The sequence below is a fragment of the Dermacentor variabilis genome, chromosome 5 (genome assembly GCF_050947875.1).
Source record: "Dermacentor variabilis isolate Ectoservices chromosome 5, ASM5094787v1, whole genome shotgun sequence".
NCBI classification, from domain to species: domain Eukaryota; kingdom Metazoa; phylum Arthropoda; class Arachnida; order Ixodida; family Ixodidae; genus Dermacentor; species Dermacentor variabilis.
This window is the reverse complement of record NC_134572.1, coordinates 99293118-99315472: the sequence shown is the minus strand read 5'-3', so window position 1 is coordinate 99315472 and position 22355 is coordinate 99293118. Positions and strand designations below refer to the sequence as shown.

The 22355-nt window shown below is 47.1% G+C and overlaps 1 protein-coding gene across 4 annotated transcripts in view; it reads left to right on the top strand.

Moving 5' to 3' along the window:
- LOC142582974 (protogenin-like) overlaps positions 1-22355 on the top strand; it is a 295298-nt gene that overhangs the window by 211986 nt on the left and 60957 nt on the right. For all 4 annotated transcript variants that reach the window (XM_075693167.1, XM_075693168.1, XM_075693165.1 and 1 more), the window contains exons 2-5: positions 11264-11409; positions 16902-17082; positions 17860-18007; positions 21361-21506. In XM_075693167.1, the coding sequence (XP_075549282.1) occupies positions 11264-11409; positions 16902-17082; positions 17860-18007; positions 21361-21506 (621 nt within the window). The remainder of the gene's footprint in view (positions 1-11263; positions 11410-16901; positions 17083-17859; positions 18008-21360; positions 21507-22355) is intronic.

Sequence of the window (22355 nt, the reverse complement as noted above, 5' to 3'; positions counted from 1 at the left end):
ATCTGTTCTTTTTCTTTCTTTTTTAAATATCGAAGCAAGTAGCCGAAATATTTGACGGCTTGTTACGCGACTTACATGGGCAGCGCGAAACAACAGAGACGAAAGGAAGCTGCTTGTTTTTCAGTGCTTCTACGCCTGTCTGTTCTTCAGTAACATTCTCAGCTGATAGTCTGCGCTGTGCCTGTGTTTTCATTCCTTTTGTCTCTTGTTTCGCGCTGCCCACCAACTCGCCCAGCAAGCCAGCCTTCTGTTGTAACGCGAGTCTGGCGTACCCTTTCATACTGGCCCGCCCACGTACTATTGGCAGTCATTCAAATGAGAACAGTGGTGTGCGGAGTCTTTTGTGAAACCTAGCGAGAATCAGAAAGCGTGGACATGTAGTACGACGTGCTTAAAAAAAAAGGATAGGTAAGACATTCGGCAAAATAAGAAAAAAAAATAGACCTTGCCATGGTCGCGCCGTTTCAGAGGAGGCGCTCATAACATCCATCCATCCAACCAACCACCTAAGTACACGACCAACTGCGTTGTGTTAAGGCTCATTCACACCGGCCACTTGACAGTGGTCGCGCGACCAAGTTGGTCGCAAATGGTTGCTTTTCTTGAAAAGCGACCATTTTGGCCAGTCGCTCGCTTCTCGATTTTTCAGTCGCGCGACCGTGGTCGCAAACTGATAAATCAATCAGCGGCGCACCGTAAGTGATCTTTCATGTGTCTACATCCGGCCTGCTCTCGCGTCGCGGCAAATTCCGCGTAGATTCCGAGAGTTCTCGCTGAGAACGATAATCTCCGGGATTGCGGCTTGCGGGTCGCGCTTAGCCGGGCTTGCCGGTGTGAACATCAGTCGCCTTCGGTCGCTTTTTGGTCGCGAATCGCAAATGGTCGCGCCACCTCCTCAAGTCTCCGGTGTGAATGAGCCATTACTCGTCTCGCTCACTTAATTTGTGCCACGAGCGGGATTGGGGTCCACCTGAGCTGTTCACATTTAAACGGCTGTAGATATTACGCGGAGCAGGGCCGGTTCTGAACAGGGCAGAGAAGACCACGGACCAGCTATATATAGCCTTTCTGAATGGCGACTAAAGAAAGTTGCGCCTTCGGATGAAGACTTGCTGCGCCGGAAACGCTTTCATCATCATCATCAGCAGCAGCAGCAGCAGCCTGGTTACGCCCACTGCAGGGCAAAGGCCTCTCCCATACTTCTCCAACAACCCCGGTCATGTACTAATTGTGGCCATGCCATGCCTGCAAACTTCTTAATCTCACCGCCCACCTAACTTTCTGCCGCCCCCTGCTACGCTTCCCTTCCCTTGGGATCCAGTCCGTAACCCTTAATGACCATCGGTTATCTTCATTACATGTCCTGCCCATGCCCATTTCTTTTTCTTGATTTCAACTAAGATGTCATTAACTCGCGTTTGTTCCCTCACCCAATCTGCTCTTATCCCTTAACGTTACACCTATCATTCTTCTTTCCATAGCTCGTTGCGTCGTCCTCAATTTGAGTAGAACCCTTTTCGTAAACGCTTTAGTGGCCGCAAGTTCGAATAGTTTAGCTACATTGTGTTCGGGTAGGGTTAGTTCAGTGACAGCTGACTTGTCACATTGCCGATCCTTGCTTTGACAGGGGGAGACAGCCGACTATATTGACTGAATGGTTTAGCTTGTTTTGTGTGTTGGTGTGTATGTGGATTTATTAATCCAGATGTATAAACGTACAGTAGATAGATAGATAGATAGATAGATAGATAGATAGATAGATAGATAGATAGATAGATAGATAGATAGATAGATAGATAGATAGATAGATAACGATCCTCGTTGACACTCATTATGAGTAGTTGTGGTCGCCAGACCGGGCAAGTTTTCTCCGATGCTTGTATGCCTGTACAGAAACCACCGACGATTGCTGACGTAAGCAAATAGCCGAATGCTTCTGGAAAGCTATTCGCTTTCTTAAAGGAATGATCCTTGAATGCGTATATCCGTTTCAGCGAGGATATTTAGGCAGCGTTTGTTACTTCCCCAGCACACCTGCAGCGATAGTGAGGGTGGCTGTTTACGTATAAGTCGATTCGTCATGTTTGTGTTGTCAACAGCTGCGGGAGCGTCGGCGTCGAAGGCGACTGCCATCCTCCTCTCCTGCCGCCCGAGCCCTTGCCGCAATCGCCACTGGGGAAGTGGGCTGTCCTTCCCATGGAGGAAGGAACAAAGAACAGTAGGGAACATGACGTCAAGCTAGAGTTACTATATGGGCTCCCCTTAGGGAACTCCCTAAAGTGCGCCTATACATACAGTAATTCTACGGCAAGCTGCAGCCTCTTCTGCCGCCTTTCTTCTTCCTCCAATGTGGGAGGGACCCTTGTGCGCGTTGAGTATTGGGAAGTAGGCCCTCCATAGTTGCCCGACCTTCCAAGACATTGGTTCGTGAGTGACGCCGCCATCGCGATCGGCCCTCGCCAGCCGCACTCCGCTCTACTCTCCCTCATACGCTCTCCGCGCGCTCCTATTACGTGGCGTAGGCCTATTTCCCACGGGCATTTCCTTTGTATTTCTTTGCGACTACAGGCTTCAAAATTGTCACGTGGCTCGCACCCCCCCCCCTCCCCAGTCTATCCTTGCTTCCTCCTTACAGAGCGCTCTACCTTCAGACGCCCCAAAGCTCTCGCGCGGCATCACGTGCGTCTCAGAGTAAATAGCTGGCGCTCGGCGACGAGAGCACGTGCGCTTTGCATCGGCGGTGAAAACGTGACCACGGCGAAAACAGGCCAAAGAGCCTGAAAAAAAAAAAAAAAGAAAAGAAAGAAAAGGCTTAAAAAGCTATCCGCTTTAAAAATCACAACGCAATCGGTACCAGGCGCACGAATGGCATTCGGCGTCGGAGCGCGTGCTCTTCCTTCTTCGGGGGAGGAGTGAAGCCACGAAGAGTCCGGTTTCGTTGGCGGTGCAGGCTTCCTTCCTTTGTCTGCCGCGCGCTCTCCTCCTTGGAGCAACGCAGCGGCGTCCTTGGCGCGCGGTTTCGGACCGCTTGGGAGAGAGAGAGAGAGAGAGAGAGAGAGAGAGAAAAAGTAATGATCGGAGCTGCCGCGCTCTCCTCTGGTGTCATGGCGGTGGTGTCGCCTGTCAAGAGGAGGCTGCCGCAGCCGCCGACGTGCCCTTCGCTGCGTTCTCCAAACGTTGGAATAACATGCATCGCCACCGCCGCTGCAGTGGTGCAGGAAGAACGCGCGCTGCTGTTTCCGCCAGCGTGTATTTTTGTCCCTGGTACGCCTGGGCAGGCGCAGGCAGGTCCACACTATAGCGAGGAAAATGCCGCGAACGGCAAGGTTTACGAAACGTGATGGAAACGCGAACGTCGCCCCCCCGCCCCCTCCTCGGGCCTTGCTTTTATTTATTTCCTTCTTTCCTTTCTTTCGCCATCCACAAAAGAGAGACCCAATCAAAATCGAGTCACTTACATAATCACGCGATCCGCAGCATGGCGGATTTCGTTTGGAAAGTGATATTTACAGTACGTGCCACAGTACGCACTGCGTATGCTCCGTCCAGCCAGATGTCGCCTAGCAGCTGAGACACGCCTATGTTGTTTTCTGCACTCTGTATAATGTACATGTATGTCAGACTGGGAGGAATCTGATGTATTTTCCCCGTTTGTATCTTTTCAATCGCATCTTACAATATAGACTGGCCCGCGTTTGGTAGCGAACTAATATCTATAGCTGGAGTGTTTAACTTCGTCTGTCATTCTTCATTCGTTTAAAATCTTAACGTTGTGGAGAAGCCAGCGACACGCTGTGCTTGTTGCCGTCGTTTCGAATCTACTACAAGTATAGTCGAGCATCAAGCAAGCCGCGACTTTTGCGCGAGCAACCGGCCTGGTCGCGAGACAAATTCATAACAGCGAAAAAGAGATGAGGCGATGGTTGTGGTGCAAGTGTCAGTTCGGCTCAAAGGGGAGCTGCGCCTCCTCCGTGTTTTTCGCGACATGTAGGGGAAGTAAAGAAGAGGGTGAAGGGACCTTTCTTTGTCTTCCTCTGTTTTCGCGCGCGTATACCGCGCTGCGTGCCCATCTATATCCGCAGTCGCTCCAGGGAGGAGGAACTCCGCCCGCCTTCCTTTTCGGCCGGTCGCCCGAGTGCCATCTTTCGGGGCGCTCATCCATCAAGCCTTTCGCGGGCCGCATATCAATAAGCGTAGTGGGCGGCTCAGCCGGCCGCGGTCCAACGACCGAAACGGGGAGGGGTCAAGGAAGCCTTGGCACTTTCTCTGTACCAAAATTAAAGAGAAAACGAGCCGCTTAACCTTTCATTTCTAAGTACGCGACGCACACCACCGAATTCACGCACACGCGCGCAGTGATAGAGATTCTTTTTTTTTTTTCGTGGCTGCGACACATGTTATACATTTCCGCCTGACACTAACAAATATTCCATCGTCTTGCCACTAGTGAGCCAACAGTCTCTTACTACCCTTTGCATGTTAATCGCCATCTTTGCAGCTGCGTATCCAGATTTTTTTATTCCTTTCTTGGGGGTTTGGAGGGGGGAGGGGGGCATGCGCTTAACCGGAGAGGGAGAGGGGAGCTGGGCACGCCGCGTATACTAGCACAGAAATTTCGAAAAAAGGGGCGTGCCGGGTGTGCCACTGCTTCTTTGGCTGTTTGTTCTTACTAAATCCTAAAGAAACTGCCTGGGTTTATGTGCCTCTGCGAGCACAGTAATACACAGGCCAACATCGCCGCCTCTCACTCGAGTGGAGAGGCTTGTTCAGCCGTGTTGTATCCTTCTCGAGCGGCGAATGAGACACTCCGCTTTTAGCACCTATCCGGAAGCGGGTGTGCGGAGGGACGTGACGTTGGGAAGGTGTGTCGCGCGAGAGGAAGATGCTGCGGCTGCTGCTGTGACGCAGTGTTGTTTTGCGCCGGCGCGCTTAACGTGGGAGAGCACGGACGTATCGGGTGGGAGGGAGGGAGGGTAAGGAAGACGAGACCGTGCTTGGCTAGCAGGAAAAGGGGGCGGGCGTACTTCTATAGACGCGCTGGTTGCGGTCCTTCTCGCAGCACTGTCGATGCGCTGCCTGCGTCCCTGTCGCACGCTCGCCGCCTCTGCGTTCGACGTCCTCAATTTCGCCCGTCCTCGCACCGTGACAGATCACCGAAAGACGCCAGAGAAGGGTTGTCTTGCAAACCCCCCCCTCTTGCCCGCTCTCTGGGTGGATGCAGAGGAGGCAGCGTATGCCGTCGCGTCCTAATCAGGCAGCCCGGCCGTCGGAGGGAGCCAGTGCGGCGCCACATGCTCGCGGAACGGGCGACCGCCAGACTCGGATACAAAGTTTCTTCTTCCCGCTGGGGATGATAGCCTGCTGCGCCGCGCTCGCAAGAAATCGATGGCTTAGCGTGAAGCTGATTGAGCAGATCGCGAGAGCCTCCCACTACGCGGCAGCGATTCGGTGCAGCGCCCGCCGAAGGCATTGTGGCGGTGGTACGCCCCGCTCTCGCGCCTCGCCCAATCACGCGAGCTGGCACCGCAGCACTCCCCCCCCCCCCCCCCTCCTGTTTCCCTTCAGGTTTCAACTTCCTTGCTGTTTCTCGAGCCTCGAGAGTCTTGAGAAGTTGGGGGGAGAGAGAAATGGAACGAGCGTTTTGACAGCTAGCGTTATGAAGCCTTCAGCGAGGTTTTTCTTTCTTTCTTTCTTTGTTTCTTTCTCGTGACTGTGTTTTTGTTGCGCCCAGTTGCGAGGCGGCGGGGCAGGCTTGGCCACGCACACGGCTCGCCTGGGCAGCGCGCTGGGCTGTGTGACGGCGTTGCACGGAATAGCTGGAACGGGCACGCGGCCGCCTGCAGCCACTGCCAAGCTGTGTACTGCCCCGGGCGTCTGTCGCTTAAACTCTGCCGTCTCCCTTGGTTAGCTGCCATGTAGAACAGGTCAAAGAAGCTCGTAATTTACGTTTTGCTTGGCGTTTTTTCCACGGTCCCGCGTGATTCCTGCTCATCCTTTTCATGCGTGTCCGTGGGCGCAATTCGATGATTCACGAATCGCATTGCGAAACATAGTTGGCGGTTTACTTTGTACCTGTCGTCGCGTGCCACCTTGTCACGTTTTTCTCGTTTTGTTGCTGATGTACATTCGAACCCGTTTATGATGAACCGAACGATGGACGAATATTCGTTTGGTGTATAAAGCCTTAGCCGCATGCAGCGAGTTCAGCTTTAATCGCTAATTATTTACTTATTCGTCGTGTATAGGACAAAACTGACAGAAAAATGCTCCGCTGACCCCTCAAAACAGGCATAGTATTTACTACGTGAAGCTGAAGCGTCTGCCGCGGCACAATGTACGCTGCTTCGAATTCCGAGACAGGATTTGTGAAAGGTGGCTTCCCTGCAACGAAAGTCTTTGGGCGGAGGAGCCCGCTTCGTTTTACATGCGACAGCCCGCATATCGAAAGCATGTGTGTGTGTGTGTGTGTGTGTATGTGCGTGCGTAACCGATACTGTTAGTATAGCACCAGTATACCGTCGTTGCCATGGTGACATGTATCAGTGGAGATCTGGTGGTGGTGGTGTGTGCGGGGCGAGGGGGGGGGGGGGGGTGTTCTCTAAGTGTCCACCTAGTAGACAAGTCCATTTCGTCTACTGCTGAAATTCTGATTGGCTGGGCTGTGGTACGCGTCAGAAGGAGACAGGCGCTCTCAGCCATTCATCGCTTTAGCAGCAGACGAAAAGCAGACGAACTGGACATGTCCTCTAGGTGGACGCCTGCGTGGGCCGCGATGGATGGATAGATAGATGGATGGATGGATGGATGGATGGATGTTATGAGAGTCCCCTTTGGAACGGGGCAGTGGGTTGCTCCACCAAGCTCTTGTTATCATGTCTAATTGTTCTCTGATTATTATGTCATTACTGTCTAATGTCCTACCTATGTTTAAAAAGAAAAAAAAAAGGTGAAAAAATCCGATGAATTTCCATAGCCAAACTTTCTGAACCCCTATCGTGAGCTGTTTTTGTACACCTCCGTTGTTTGTCGTTTCCCTACTTCCACCAATCTTCCAATCGCCACTTACTAATCTCTACTGCCGACATGTTTACTTTCCCTCTGCTCTCGCTGAACCCAAGGGCTTCAAGGTGGCCAGAGATGCCAGATATCTTCACATTCTAATAAAGCATGCTCCATTGTTTCCCTAGCTTTACCGTAGCAAGCACATGCTTCTTTCTTATATCTCGCTTTATAAGTGTGTGTTCTAAGGCAGCCTGGTCTCACTTCGAACAGTAACGAGCTTCCCTTTGAGTTATCATAAATTGTTTTTTTTTTCTGATTTCGTTTTTTCGTCTTAAGTAGTTACTCATAGCAGGTTTCTTTTCCATTGCCGCCACCCATGAGATTAATTCAGCCTCTCTGACTTTCTGCTTGACCTTCTTTGTTGCTGTGTTGTCCACCCTACAGGCCGCATACTTGCTGGTAAGCTCCCTAGTTTTTTTCCTCCTTTGTGAATCAATGTTTTTCCTGTACAGATACCTGAACACTCTCCCAGCCCATTTACTTACTTCCATATTCCTCAGCCGTTCTTCATACTCAATTTTACTGCGAGCTTCCCTCACTTCAAAACTAGTCCAGCCCATATCACCCTGCACAGCTTCATTTGTAGTCTTCTCGTGAGCGCCCAATGCGAGGCGACCCACTGACCTTTGGTTCCCGTCGAGTCCTGATTGTACCCCTGATTTGTAGCAAACAACCGCATTTCCAAAAGTAAGTCCTGGAACCATTACACCTTTCCACATACCTCGGAGGACCTCGTACCTATTGTATCCCCATAGCACTCTGTGCTTCATTATGGCTGCATTTCTCTTTCCCTTTACTGTTATAGTTTTTTCCTGTGTTTCCATATATTCATTGCCTTCGTCTATCCATATACCAAGGTATTTGTATTCTGTTACCCGAGGTATTTCTTGGCCCTGTATCTCCACTGTCTGTTCACTGTTTTCATTGAATACCATAACACCTGATTTTCTAACACTAAATTTCAAACCTAAATTCTGATGCGGCGGAGGCGGGCACCACCTGGAGGCGTCGCAAATAACCGGGCGCGCCGCTTGGTGGCCTCCGAGATTTGCGGGCGCCGGCGCGCACGCATCTCCGACACCGTGACCGGTATATGAATGGTAGAAACGCTGGAAAGGGGTTTTGTGTTTGAGTTTCTGGGTAACAGAATTATGTTTTCTTCGTATATTCACATTACTATCCGACGCTAATACACTCTAAAAACGGTTGCACCCTTAGGGGTGTATATTAGCTACACAACTATCGTCTTACCTGCTTTTCCTTTCTTTAACGCTGTGAGCCTGGTACTTCCAAGTCACGAACGACATGCGCGTTATCAGCATGACAGAGCATTCTCGACTGGAAAGTAACGAGTGCAGCGTTTTCAAGAAAGGAAATGCGGGCAACACAGATGACGATTATTGTTGTGTGGCAAACATACACCCCAAAGGGTGTAAACTTTTCTTAGAGTATATGTCTGCAGTTTGTAAGTCGTACTTTACGGTTTTTCGGACATATTTTGCTTTGAAAAACTTAATTAGTTCAGTAACTTCCTTGCGCTACTTCGAGGGCCTGCGTAGTTGGGTATGCGTCGTTCAAGATGACTTTTGTCGAAACGACGGTCGACGCGGGACGCCGACGCCCTCCACGGGCCCCCGAACGCTGCTGCATTAAAAATTGGTGAAGGCGCCTCGATGGGCGCGCATATCGAGGTACCCGATTGTTGGTAGTCGCCTTCTCTTTTTTCCGTGTTCTCAGTCAACCCTTTCCACAGACGGCAAACTACGAAGGATCGCTTGTCTTTTACGACCATTCCGGTGGTCGTAGAATCGGTTCGGGTGCCGCCGTGGTTGACGGTGGTTGACGGACACGCAAATGCCATAGACGGCAGAGGCAGTGTCGTGCGGCGAACGCAATCACCAGGCGCCGTCTGTTTTATATAGCGGGCAGAACGCGACCCACAGTGGATCAGATTGGCTTTCTCCCGAGGCCGCCGCACTGATGTCGCGGATTCGAGATCGCCAGGGTTCGGGCTTGGACGCGGGTGTCCTCTGTCGGAATTTTTCTATATGACGCAGGGCGATGTATGTAGCGCTCGCTGTGTCGTGGTAACAAAGTAATGTCTGGAGCCATCGCTGTCTGCCGCATGCGCTTTCGGCCGATACTAAAATTTCGCCTTCCGTGGTTTTCAAATTTGGTTTTCTTCTGTCCAGAATATGCGCTATACGCTGGTGTGTTGCGAAAGTTTGTCCCACCTGCAAATTTTACAGAAGTTCTTCGGCGAGGTGAAAATAGAAAGTGAATCGCCGCATGATCATTATAGATGGTGGAAACCACATTGAAGTTCTTGGTCATTTGCGTCGCTAAGGGCAGGCAAAATGCTTATGACACCACAAAGATATTTCTGGCTTGTACTCTAGCTAATCCATGATTCTCCTATTTGCTGAAGCAATATTTGGACAAAAAACACTGGGGGAGCTTGAAAGCTGCGAAGGTGGTGTGCAACAGTACATAGGAAGCTAAAGATATCATGTGTCTGCTATTTTCTCCACTGGTCCTTGCCCTAATGTGAGTCCCATCCATGCCCACTAGCCGGTGTTATATCATCTGGGGAGTATTTTATGGTCATTGTGCCTAGACAAATTATGCTTTTCTTTTGGACGTACATTTTTTTTAAACACAGATTCTTTATTTTTGTCATAAAGGCTGGCCAACTAGCTCAGCAATCTAAATAATGTACCATTGCGTTGGTGGAGACTGTTTCATTAGTGAAATAGTGACAACTAAGTCTATTTCACAACCCACCACAGTTGTTCAGTGGCTGCAGCATTCTGCTGCTGAACACAAATAAGGCAGTGGGTTTGATGCTGAGCACTGGTATGGAATGCACAAATGCCTAGTCCCTTCTGTGGGGGTGCATTAGTGAAACATTACCCAACTGGGTGAAAATTAATCTGAAGCCCTTCACTTCAACATCTCTCATGTCTCTGTGTTCCTCTTAAGAAGTTAAAGCCCATAATTTTCCTTATGGCCAGTTCCTTAGAAACATGGTTTAAGCTGTTGCATTTTGTCGGTAGAAATGCTATGGATAAAGAATTAATAGCACATATAATTCCTGGACGTGCTTTTGATCTCTCTTCACTTTCTTAAAACTGTGGGTGGCTTCAGTTATGAAAAAGAAGGAAGAAAAAAACTGCCTGCCCACGGTATATCTCCATTGGAAGCATGTCTGGCATTGATTTTGGCTTGAATAATGGAGATGTTATCCCTTACATATTTCGCGCTGACTGTGCCCTCTAAAAGATTGTGCACCTTTTCGCTTCTCATTTACGTCATCACAATTATTCGTGTATGCCTCATGCACAATATCTGCATTTGCTTTTGTGACACCACACTTATACCATCATTAACAGCAGGTTGCCATTATCCCTCAAGAGGAAAGTTTATAACAGCTGTGTCTTACCAGTACTCACGTACGGGGCAGAAACCTGGATGCTTACGAAAAGGGTTCTACTTAAATTGAGGACGACGCAACGAGCTATGGAAAGAAGAATGATAGGTGTAACGTTAAGGGATAAGAAAAAAGCAGATTGGGTGAGTGAACAAACGCGAATTAATGATATCTTAGTTGAAATCAAGAAAAGAAATGGGCATGGGCAGGACACGTAATGAGGCGGGAAGATAACCGGTGGTCATTAAGAGTTACGGAATGGATTCCAAGGGAAGGAAAGCGTAGCAGAGGGCGGCAGAAAGTTAGGTGGGCGGATGAGATTAAGAAGTTTGCAGGGACAACATGGCCACAATTAGTACATGACCGGGGTTGTTGGAGAAGTATGGGAGAGGCCTTTGCCCTGCAGTGGGCGTAACCAGGCTGATGATGATGATGATGACTTATGCCACATCTGTACCAGGTTTGGCAACTTCAAAAGCTTGGGGCTGTGTTACAGCGTAACCATCCTTTTTATATTCTTTCTGCATATCCTATATGCTTGGCTTGCACAATGCCGAGATCAGCCACTTGGCACAATGAATATGGCCCCAAAATTATGCTTCAAGAAAATGGTATAGAAAGAAAATTTTTCATGGTAGTGTGCAATTTCTCACACTGTAACCTAGAGTGGGAAATATATTTTCGTGTCTGTGCCGATCTAGTGCTCTTTCTTTTTTGTTTCCTTACTTTGCCACTGTACCCACTGCATCTTTCTTTCTGCTTTTCCTGCAGAGGGCCAGTGCATCCAGAGGGGCATCAACTTCACTCGCCTGTCTGGTGCAAAACTGGTAGCGGTGAAGGGTGAGCCCCTCCTGCTGGACTGCTCTGTGTCGGTGCTGCCGGAGCTGGCTCCGTACAACATCACCTGGAATCACAATGTGAGTTCACTCTACGGCGATGGTTGCATGTTCAGAAAAAATTCCAAAGCACCTTAGGTTTAGGCAATGCGCTTCAAGTTTGGAGAGCTTGAATTAAAGGGACACTAAAGGTTACCATAAAGTCAAGTTAAAGTGGTAGAGCAATGTTCTAGAACGTCTAAGGCGTCAATATAATCGCGAACAGAGCTTTCGTAACCGAGAAATTTAGGTAAATGCATGACACGATTTGAGACCCCCCAGCGACATTCCGGTACTAGCCCAATGACGAAAGCACTCCTCATAATTTGTGTTACTAATACTCAACTACTCGTATTGAAAATATCATTTCATTCGATTATAAGACGGAAGAAAATGCTACTTGTCTACGTCTATTCGATTCTAAGAAAAAATTTTATTTTGACGATACCCTTCTGTAGTATGGGTGGTCGAAAGGTTTCGTTTTCGCTCGACTCTGCGCCGCGCACGCTTTGGAGTTTCAGTAGTTTCGTTATCGCGTCGTGCTGTGCGGGTTCTGCTGACTCGCGAAACTTTCATTTCGAACAAGCAGTGAGAATCCCACGTCCTTGTGATGTCGTGGGAAGCCCTCGTTGCTTTCCCGCTCCGGAGAGCCGGTGTCGAGGCCGCCGCCGTCGTAGTACGCAACGACGCCGGCAGCGCGAGCCCTCAGCAGCAGGTCGCGCTCGTCAGTGCTCAAATCGCTGAAGTTGAGCCCAGCATCGCGAGCCAATCTATCGTTGTCAGGGTCCATTGCGACGAGCGTCGAAGTTTGCGTCATAGAATAAAGTACCAGCTTATGGTTGCGCGTTTCTCCTTCCGCTAGCCACCATACTCCCGCTTTCGCTCGGCTGTCGGCTCTGTCTTGGCTCTGTTTCTGGCCGCGCGTTTGCGTTTTGCGCAGCAAAGCCGTAGCGCCGTCTGCGGACGCCGTTCTACTCACCGATGGCGCAACATCACTATGAGACCATGATGTCAGTACTCCTCGATCGGAGGGCGGGCGATTTGAACTGCGCTAGAGGTACGCGGACGCTTCAGAACGCATTTTCTCTTAAAATAAGTCTCTCCTTGGCACGAAACAAGCGTTTCAAGGTTTCTGGGATGGTATTTCAACAGTCCACGTTCACTTAATAGTAACCTTTAGTGTCCCTTTAATAAGGAAATAAACATGAAAGAAAGATCAGGTTACACATAAAGAAAGCAAAAGTGAAGGTGCAATGTTAGAAAGCTAGGCAGATAATTGAGCCATTTATTAGTGATTAAGTGCTATAGAGGCTGTTGTAGTTCAGATTAAGGAGTGTAGTTTGACAGGTCAGACATCACGCAAGAGGGAAATCCAGTGGTTTATTACACCAACAAAGTGGGTGTCAAGGGAATCCTTGCAATCAAGGGACAGCAGATGATTTGGTGAAGTGAGGAAATAAGATTACTAGGCATGGAACGAAGCTGGCTGGCATAGCATAAGAGTAAAAGAAGGTAACTGACAAAAGCCTTCGGCGGCAGTCAAAGTGATGATGATTACGTTTTTCAGCTGTGTGCACACACAGATGCATGCTTGTACTACACGCAAACACAGGAAATGCAAGATCATTCTTTGATCTGTGTGCACTGGTATACAACTGTGCAGGACTTCAAGGCCGCCATGTGCATTCTCGTGCACTTGTGGCACTATATGTGTTATGTGAGATTCTGCTAGTGCCCTTTGTCACATATCTCATTTCACCCAGACAAGATGGCGGACGTTGCCCTAGAAGTGGAAATAAAACTGGAGCGCACAAGCTGGTGTCGCTATCGTTACCACCATCTCTTCTTTGCTGCATACTTGCTCCTTGCAAGGATACCTTCTGCTCAATGGTGCCCTGAGTGGGAAGTTGCTCGTCTTGTACAAGGCAACCTATATAATGGCATGGAAAAGCCTACTTATTGTATTTCGCATATCCTTTACAGTTCTCGTGGTGCAGCGCAGTGTGTGTCTTTGGTTCTGTTATATGGTACGACAGGGCACTTTGAGTTCAGGTATAAGTTTTGTCTACCTTCGCAGGCAAAGCGCAGCTAGCATGTGCAAGTGTTGCCACAATTTTTGAAGTGGATGCACAAGAAGTGAAGGCTGTCTCTTATCAGGGTGTCTACCAACCGGGAAAACCGGGAATTCTCTGGGATTTTGAGTAGTCTGGAAAAAGTCAGGGAAAACTCGGGGAATTTGGGCCTCTATCAGGTAAAATTAGCGCCAATTTTATTGAAAGGGTCGAAAGTCGCGGTAATGCTGGCTCGAGCAACAGACAGCAATCGCAAGGAATCGTCTTTGACGCGCTGTCGTCGGCTGGAGGAGTTGCCAGTGTGCAGTCAACGACCGACTTTCCGGATTCCCGATAATTCGGACGGCTTCGCGGCACCGCCACGTAACCCATAGAGTCAACGTATCAGAACGTGTGAAATTTCGGACGCAAGAACTCTTCGCCGTCCGATTTTCCGGACGTTTTGCCGTGACCGCGGGTCCGAAACGGCAATAATCAAAGGTACCACCGCTGCCGTTTCGATTACTTCGCCACCTCGAACCGGCACTCTCGCACGTAGATCCGCTGGCGGCCGTTGCCACCACTGCGGCAACGCTAGGTCTAGCTGCTTCGACGTTCGCTATGAAGCTTCTTGCCGTTGGATGCCGAGTTTTTTATTGAATGAATTAGCTGCTGTCAGCAATGGCACGGACTCCGAATTTGTGGTCCTCGTGATTGGCTTAGGAACTTAGAAAACACGGTGCGTTGCATAATGCCGGTTCCCGAAAGTCAGCTTCGCCTCTGTACAGAAATGTTACATGGTGAAGCATACGCAGTATTGCAGTGAAGCATAACAAGCGTGGGAAGGGGCTATTGGCACGGAACACAGTATGCATTCCTTAATTATACACGCGTGCACCCTGTATTTCCTGTCACAGTACGAGCGCCGATATGCCTAGTATGTGTACCGACAGGCCTTCAGACCGTTTTCGAACGTGCCTGTCGCGGTTTGAGCCCCTAAGGGCAGTAAATGACACGCATTTACTTTTTTCCAACTGGCCGATTTTTCGAATGTTTTCCCGACCCCTAGGGAGTCCTAAAAATCGGTCGTGGACTGTGCAACTGGCCAAGATGCTTCAAATGGTCCTTGGGTTGAACGAGTGGCAGAAGGAGGACAAGAACAGAAATGATGTATGCATTGAGGAATAAACGGGAAAGGAAGCTTGCTGCTGCTGTGTTGAAGAAGTTTGAGCTCAAAAAACAAAATTTTGGCTGATGCCGAGATGCATGTGTCCCTCATCCAAACCAAAATAAACTCTTCAAAGCAGTGAAACACAACACTCGGACGTCGTGTGCGGGCTGAGAGTATGTCAGGACAGTTGAAATTGAGTTACGAGCGGTTGAGAGACAATCTCAATTGTGACAGAGTTCGGGCCTCATACCACTGCATGAGCTTACTATCAGTTGATAGAAATAGCTCATATTCGAATATATTTGCTTCTATGTGCATCTCCTTTTTAGTCGTATTTGTGAAAGTCCGACTTCATTTGCAATTTTTTCCAAAGACACTTTATTTGCTGTGCATTTTACTAACCCCTGCCTTCTATTCTCTTTTTGAATAACATAAACACTACTCCTTAGTATTCAAATTGGATTAAGTCGCTTTTTTATTTTTTTCATGTGCTTAATAGAGAGTGACAGCATCAGGCGATATGGTTTCAGCCCGTCTTGACATAAAACATAGTTCTGCGTCACTCAGGGAAGTGTGCAACGGCACTAAGGGAAAACCTGGAAAACTCAGGGAATTTGGAAATGTCAACTCGGTAGACACCCTGCTTATGCTACAAGAGGCATCATTAATCCTGCAGGAAGGCTTCTATAACACATCTGGCATATTAAAACTCATAAGGACAGTTCCCTTTCCCTCTTTAGAAGAGAGTTGAATGTTGTGCGCAGGCAGTTCTTTGGGGACACTCAATTGACAAGTATCACCTAGTGAAAGGGCAAGTGAGTGAGATGCTTAGTGAAACTTTTTATACAACCCTGCTTTGTCAAACAGCATTCTTCACCCGGACTGAGTCCAGATTGAAAGAAGAAACTGGGTCATTTGTTTAACCGTTTTTGTGAATTTTACATTCAGGTCAGCATCCTTGTTTCCACCATGTAGCAATAACTTCCTCAGTGATAGAAAAACACACTTTGGATGTAAGTCATACTGCTATGCTGTTAATATAACATGCATTTACTTTTTATTGCTTCAACTTGGCATCTTCTGTGCACGCCAGAAGTGATATGCTTGGTGACGTACATGTAAATGAAGTATTGAAGAACGAAGAGGCTTCTTTGGTTTCCATTTAAGCAAAACAATTTTTATTTTATAATATTCCAAGAATCTACCTTCCTGTGCTGTTAAGCTCTTCCTGAGCTTCAGCTTTTGCCACCTTCTGACTGCCACTTTCATTACCCTCTCTTTAGCGACATTGTCTTCATGGAGTGTTTACAAATCAGCAGCATGATTATGAGTGCATTGCTTTAATTACTGTAATTTTTAGACTAGCATCCACATGCAGAGTATAGTCTGCAAGGAATAGATTTAGCTAAACAATGTGCCTAAACCTAGTACATAGCTTACCAAAACCGAAACTAGTGGAACACAAAACAGTACGATTGTGATGGCCACTGATGTGTCACAAGCAAATGTGCTGATATATTGCAACAGAACTGTTTGTTGGCCTAGTTGGTGCTTGCTAAAGGACATGTTTTTTGCCGCAATTGAGCACTCACAAAAGAGCCGCCCGTGTTGTCTTTATGTGTCTTTCTTTTGTGATTGTTCAATTGCGGCAAAAAACATGTTTTAAATGTGCTGATGTGTCATGGAAGTCAGTAGCCATTTTATCAGCCATGTGCCTCCCTTCCTCGGAACAGTATACCTGAACCAGATTACACAGAATGGGAGCAGCAGCCACTACCCAGGTGTACTTCCAGTCACTAGCATAAGCAAGTTGGGAGAGGTATAGTCGTCACCTATGCCATTTGTGCCTCATGAAAAGCCTATATTTGAACATGTGTAGTCCATAGACTAGTATTAAAAATGTGGCAATAACAATGTGGGAAAATTCTCACATTGTGTTTTTGCAGCGAAGCTGTTAAGGACTACTTTCTCCACTATCGTGTCCATGAGTAGAAAAAAAATCTCGAAGATAGTGCAATGCCGGGCCAACTCTTGCAGAGGTGATGCAGGCGTTAAGCACTCCCCATACATGGGCCGATCCCAGAGCTAGTGCAATGCCGGGCCAAGCCGCGGTGGAGCTGATGCAGTCATCAAGCACTCCCCATACGTGGGCCGATCCCAAAGATAGTGCAATGTTGGGCCGAGCCATGGCGGAGGTGCATTTCACCATTGAAGGGCCCACAAACACAGCTTCACTGGTCATCCTTCTTCGCAGAGTGGACGGGCACCCAGTTCTTTTTATTATTATTATTTAAATTTTTTTTTCTTTGCAGGGAAGGCCGTTGGACTGGAGCACCACAGAGCACATGGTGCTGTCGAATGGCTCCCTTTTCATCGACCAGTTTGCCTACCAGAAGAAGAAGAATGGCCGCAGGGACGATGGCACATACACTTGCATGGTGCACACAAAGGCTGGCACCATGTTCAGTCGCCCAGTTCAAGTGGAACTAGCACGTGAGTCAGTTTTTCTTAATGTCACGTGGTGTACAAAGCTCTCAGGTTGGAAGAAATTCTTAAGCCGCAGTGTTACTGGCAAAAGACGCTAACTGATGAGAGTCATCTTGAAGATAAAGCACAGAACCATGCTCAAGTTCTCCAACGATTTAGATAGTTAAATTTGTGGTATTAGGGTATTCAGTGAGCTCTCGCATTAACAGCGATGCGATATCCAGTTTAATTTTTCCTAGAACTAGTCAGCTTTGGACTATTTTATTTAACATGAGATGTGCTGAGTCTGTATAGTACTGATTCAGGAAGATAAGTGATGAGTACACTACTGCCCAGTAGCATAGCAACATTTGGTGTTATTTCTTCAATAACTACATGTGAAGCAGCAATCTTTTACCCAGTTCAACTTGATGACCTAGAGCTAGTCATGGTTATTTTTGATCTAGCACTCCTGAGATGTGCCGAGTACTTCTATCTGTATTGGTACTGATAAAAAATAAGTGGTGAGCACACCACCACCACTCTCTAGCATGGCAGCATTTACTGTTACTTCTTGTACTGTGATTGCTAGCACCAAATTAAGCAAGGTTCCCAGTATTGGCAGTGGTGTATTCCCATAGATGTTGTCCTTTAAACATTTTTGCTCTGAAGAATGAATAGGGAATGAAAATGGAGTTCTCTAGCATTTTCTGAAAGCCATTGGGCTTCCATGAGGGGGATAACATTCAAGAACTCCATCACCTGAGGGTGGCAGCGGCCAACCTGTGTCCGATCTCCTCTCAGGAATGCCCAAAGGCTTCACCGAGGAGCCACAACCACTGAGTGTTTCTGCTGGGAGTATCGCAAGGTTCGCGTGCCACACCATGGCTGTGCCAGCTGCGCTCTACAATTGGCAGCGCAACTTGGAGGATGTGCCACCTGACGATGAACGGTAAGTGTTGTCAGTCCAGAAGAACTGTTTGAAGAATGGTGGTTATACATCTTGTTATCCATTCTTGCAACCGTTTGTTTATTTATTACAGTAGTGTTTCTTTGTCGCCATCAATGTTCACTGTTTCTCTACCTTACTATTCGCTGCGACATCTGGCTACAGGTGGTAGCACCGTCGCTGCGTTAGTATGGATGGGTGGTCAGGAGCACCTTTTGAAATGTACATTTTTTTTTCAAATTTTTATTTTATTGTACCTTCAAGACCGAAGTATTACTGAGGAGAGTGGGTAAAAAAAAACATACACAAATAGATAACCCACCAGCAAGAAATGGTTCGTTATTACAGCAAAATTGATGAGTTAATTGTATCTGGGAGTGACGATGTCTGATAAGGCCGTACGAAACTTTAGGTTGTCCTTGATTGCGGCAACTCCGCCGGGAAGGTGGTTCCATTCCTGAGAAATCCTAGGAATAAACGATTCATTACAGGTTCTGGTGCGGCTTTGAATGATTTCAACCTTATGGCTATAATCAATGCGAGAGGAAATGTAGGTAGGTGATGATATAAGATTATCGCGCAGGTAGGAATTGTGAAAATATAGTTTATGAAATAAAACAAGGCGAAAGCACTTACGCCGGGCTAAGAGAGGAGCAAGCAGCAAAGAGTTTTTCATGGCAGTTACGCTTGATGTGCGGCTGTAATTGCTATGAATGAAACGTGCGGCATTGTTTTCGATTAGTTCGAGTGATTGAATAAGGGTTTCGAGGTGGGGGTCCCAGATGAATGAGGCGTACTCCAGTTTACTCCTAATAAGTGTTAATAACCTAGCATGCGATTAGTATTGGCACTATTGGCACATGGCACTGCTTTGCTTTGGGTGATTTGGGTGGATTGTTCGATTGTGAACTGCACTGACTGCAGTGAAGAGAAAATATATTGACCTCCAATGCTGCATTATTGCACGAAACACACAGAAAATTCCTACTATATGTGAACGGAGCACAGAGCACTGTTTCTGTTCCTGTACATTTGTGGTACTTTTGGTTCGTGTTCAGCTTGCATTCTGCCCATTCTGCTGGTGTTTCCATTGCACAACTCAACTTTCTGCTATTCTCGCACTGGTTATAAAAAAATGCTTGTATTCCTGTGCAACGAAGTTAAAGTACCTACTTCTTGCGACTCTACTTCATCACTTGTACACATAGATTACTACCTGTGACTTATTTTTTTAATTCTTTGTCAAATACAAGATATTTACTAATTTTAGGTAAACAAGGTACACTATGATTGACTGCCCAATGGCAGGATCGGCAGTGGCTTCACAGTAAATTTTTATTTTGAGGAGGAGAAGGGGCAGGGGGACTGTTTAAGCAGTAAGAACTTAGGATTCTAGCACAAGGAGGAATTATTACACACATGAAAATGGTGCAAATAATTTTCACTTATTATTATAAGAGGGAACCTTATTACATTTGTTTCTTTATTTGTAAAAATAATGGCTGCTATGATGTTGCAAACTGCAACACCATGCTAAAGAGTGCATTATATTAGCTGCCGGCACTACCTGACACTACCAGCAACTGCCACTGCCACTACCAATGACACTACCAATTCCACTGCCAATGCCACTGCCAATGCCACTGCCATCGTTGCATGCCATTCAACGACATAGTCTTCAGCATTGTGCTCCTCCACATCCTGAACTTTTGGCACGCACTTTTTGCAAAGATATCAGTCATGCTTCACACTAGAAGGGGGGCCCTGTAGCGGCGTGACTATCGCCTCCAGAGCCGGTGAAGAAGACTGCTCACGGGCATGTAGCACGAGAAAACAACACGCTAGCGTGCTCAACCTGAGCTGCCGTGGTATCGGCCACTCCCGAGATCTCGCAACACCATGGCTGGCTAGCTAGCCCAAATAAATAGTGGCCACGGCGGCTGCCTTTTCGTGCCACCTCCTAGGCTGCCTTTTCATGCCACCTCCCACAACTCCTTAGAGGGCACGTAAGAACTTTCAGCGCATCAAGCAGAATTTGCTACGTAGCCTGGCGAGGGGCCCTTTAAGATTTTCTTTCCCACTGCTGAGTGATCTCACGCCACCTTGTCCATATTTCGTGGTATTGCAAAAGTTGCAGAATGATCAACACAATGCTTCAAGGAATTGCTAAAGGGCTGCATTCAGATATCGCGGCGACCACTCCTTTCATTTAAAACAACTCCAAGTGTTTTTTGTGAAGTACCTAAATCGTAATGCGACAATCAAATTTAAACTGACGAATGGAGGCACGACGTGTGCATTCGATCGCCACATGTAGTCAATAATTTGATTGCAGTGCAAAGCTTAATGAGTCTCTACATCGTAAAAACAATGCATACCACCATTTATGGCTGTGACACAACCACGGAACAAACAAACATTGAAGGATAGGCACACCATACTCTCATGAGTAAACAAGTAGTGGCTAGCAGACAATGCGACACGTCATCCAGAATATTGCAGTTCAGCCACTGTCTGCTAGGCAGCGACTCCAATAGCCCCGAATTCCAAATAACAGTGACACTGTCACAAAATGTAGGTTACTGTGGTGTTTCTTTCTAATGTCCTTCAAAAATTCCTACTTTATCTGTGCCCTTCAGTTTTCAAAGCAGTGTTGGTTATTTTTTCGCTTTTTTTTAAGGAGGGAATTATCCCAACCATAATTGGCAATTTAATCTGCTAGGCGTTACCACTGCTGACAGCTGTTACAGCAGCGGTGGCGTAATTAAATTTGTCTTGCTGAGGGCTACCATATGTGGCGGCAGCTATATTTCATTGGAGGCAGAATGTGCTAATATTCCTAGATCTAGGTGCATATGGGAAAGCCTCAAGCAATTGAAAGTTATCCAAAGCCTGATAACCCAAGTGAATCTTTTGTGTGTAACAAGCAAATCATTTATGCTTGAACTTGAAGAAAAGGAGCTTTACATGGATTTTTATATGGTCTGTTGCAAAGTGAGCTTTTGCTGTGCCTGCGTTGTGTATTCAACAGGATTGAAAGAAGAAAGAAAGAAGAAACTAAAACCTGTTGTCATTTTATATTCAGTTATAGTACTCATGTTTTTATATCTTGTAATAAAAGTGTTTACATCTAACAGTAAAGATTTCTGTCTACTTAACTTGATTGTGAGGTACCGACTGATGTTGGTGCTTATGCGGGTGTGATTTTCTTTTCGCCATCAGGCTCAGTCAGACTCCTCAGGCCGCAGTGGTGCTTTTCCCCAACATTGCAGCAGCGTTTTAGGAAATGTAAAAGCATGCCTTTAACTTTCAGACCATATCTGGCACGTAATCCACACGGAACTTTATCGTTTCAGATTCACCCAACTTTCTTCGGGGGCCCTGCAGATTGTTAACGTTACCGCTGCTGATGCTGGGAACTATCGCTGCATTGCCAGAAATGCTGCAAAGACTCAGTACAGTGCAGAGGCTTCATTGACAGTGTTACAGTCAGCTCATCATGGTATGTGGTCTATCTATTTTTCCCAGCAGTACTGTGTGAGAAACACTCTGCGAAGTTTATGGTGATTGTGTTGTTCAGGCACACAATTGTTATGTGACCTATTTCGCAAGCAAATCAAAAAGAGAGGGAGAGAAAAAGCAGTGAATGTTCATGGCACGTGCACTTTTTGCATGCGAAACTTGCAGGTGTATGAATGGGAATTGGGTCGCACAGCTGTGGTGACTTGTACCACAAGCTCCAAGTCTTTGTACATCGTATTACGAAAGTTATGGTATTACATCTTCAGATCTAAAAATTGATGCTACTTAGCACCCTCTTGCATAAAAAAAGGGGGGGAAGAAAGGTAGCCAAGCAAATTTTTGTTTGTCATAAAGGAAAGGTTGGGGAACGAAAGCCTAACGAGAAACAGTGACACAGTGCACCACCTCAACATCAGCCCTCAATTTTTGGAGCAAATCACAGGAAAAGGAAGGGTCAGAGATGGTGATTCCCCAGTGTTGTGCTGTTATCAGTCACTGCTTCAAACTCTAGGTGAAATTGCCTTCTCATCCTTTTTGCATTCAGCATGAAATACAGGAAGTAGCAGCAGCAGTTAAAAAGTTGTTCTTGCTAAAAACAACACCAGCTGCACAGATAAGATATGAAACATCTTTCCAAGCTTGCAGCTAAAATGAGAGCATTCACAGACAGCCTGTCAAGCAGAATGCATTAAAATCATGCATCTTCACAAGCGGAACAGCTGTGCCCTTGCTGTTACTCATAATTACGCAGAAGTCAACAGATGTGTTTTTTCTTTCTTTCAACATGTGATGGCCAAAAAAATATGAGCTGTGTTTAGATTGCTGCTTG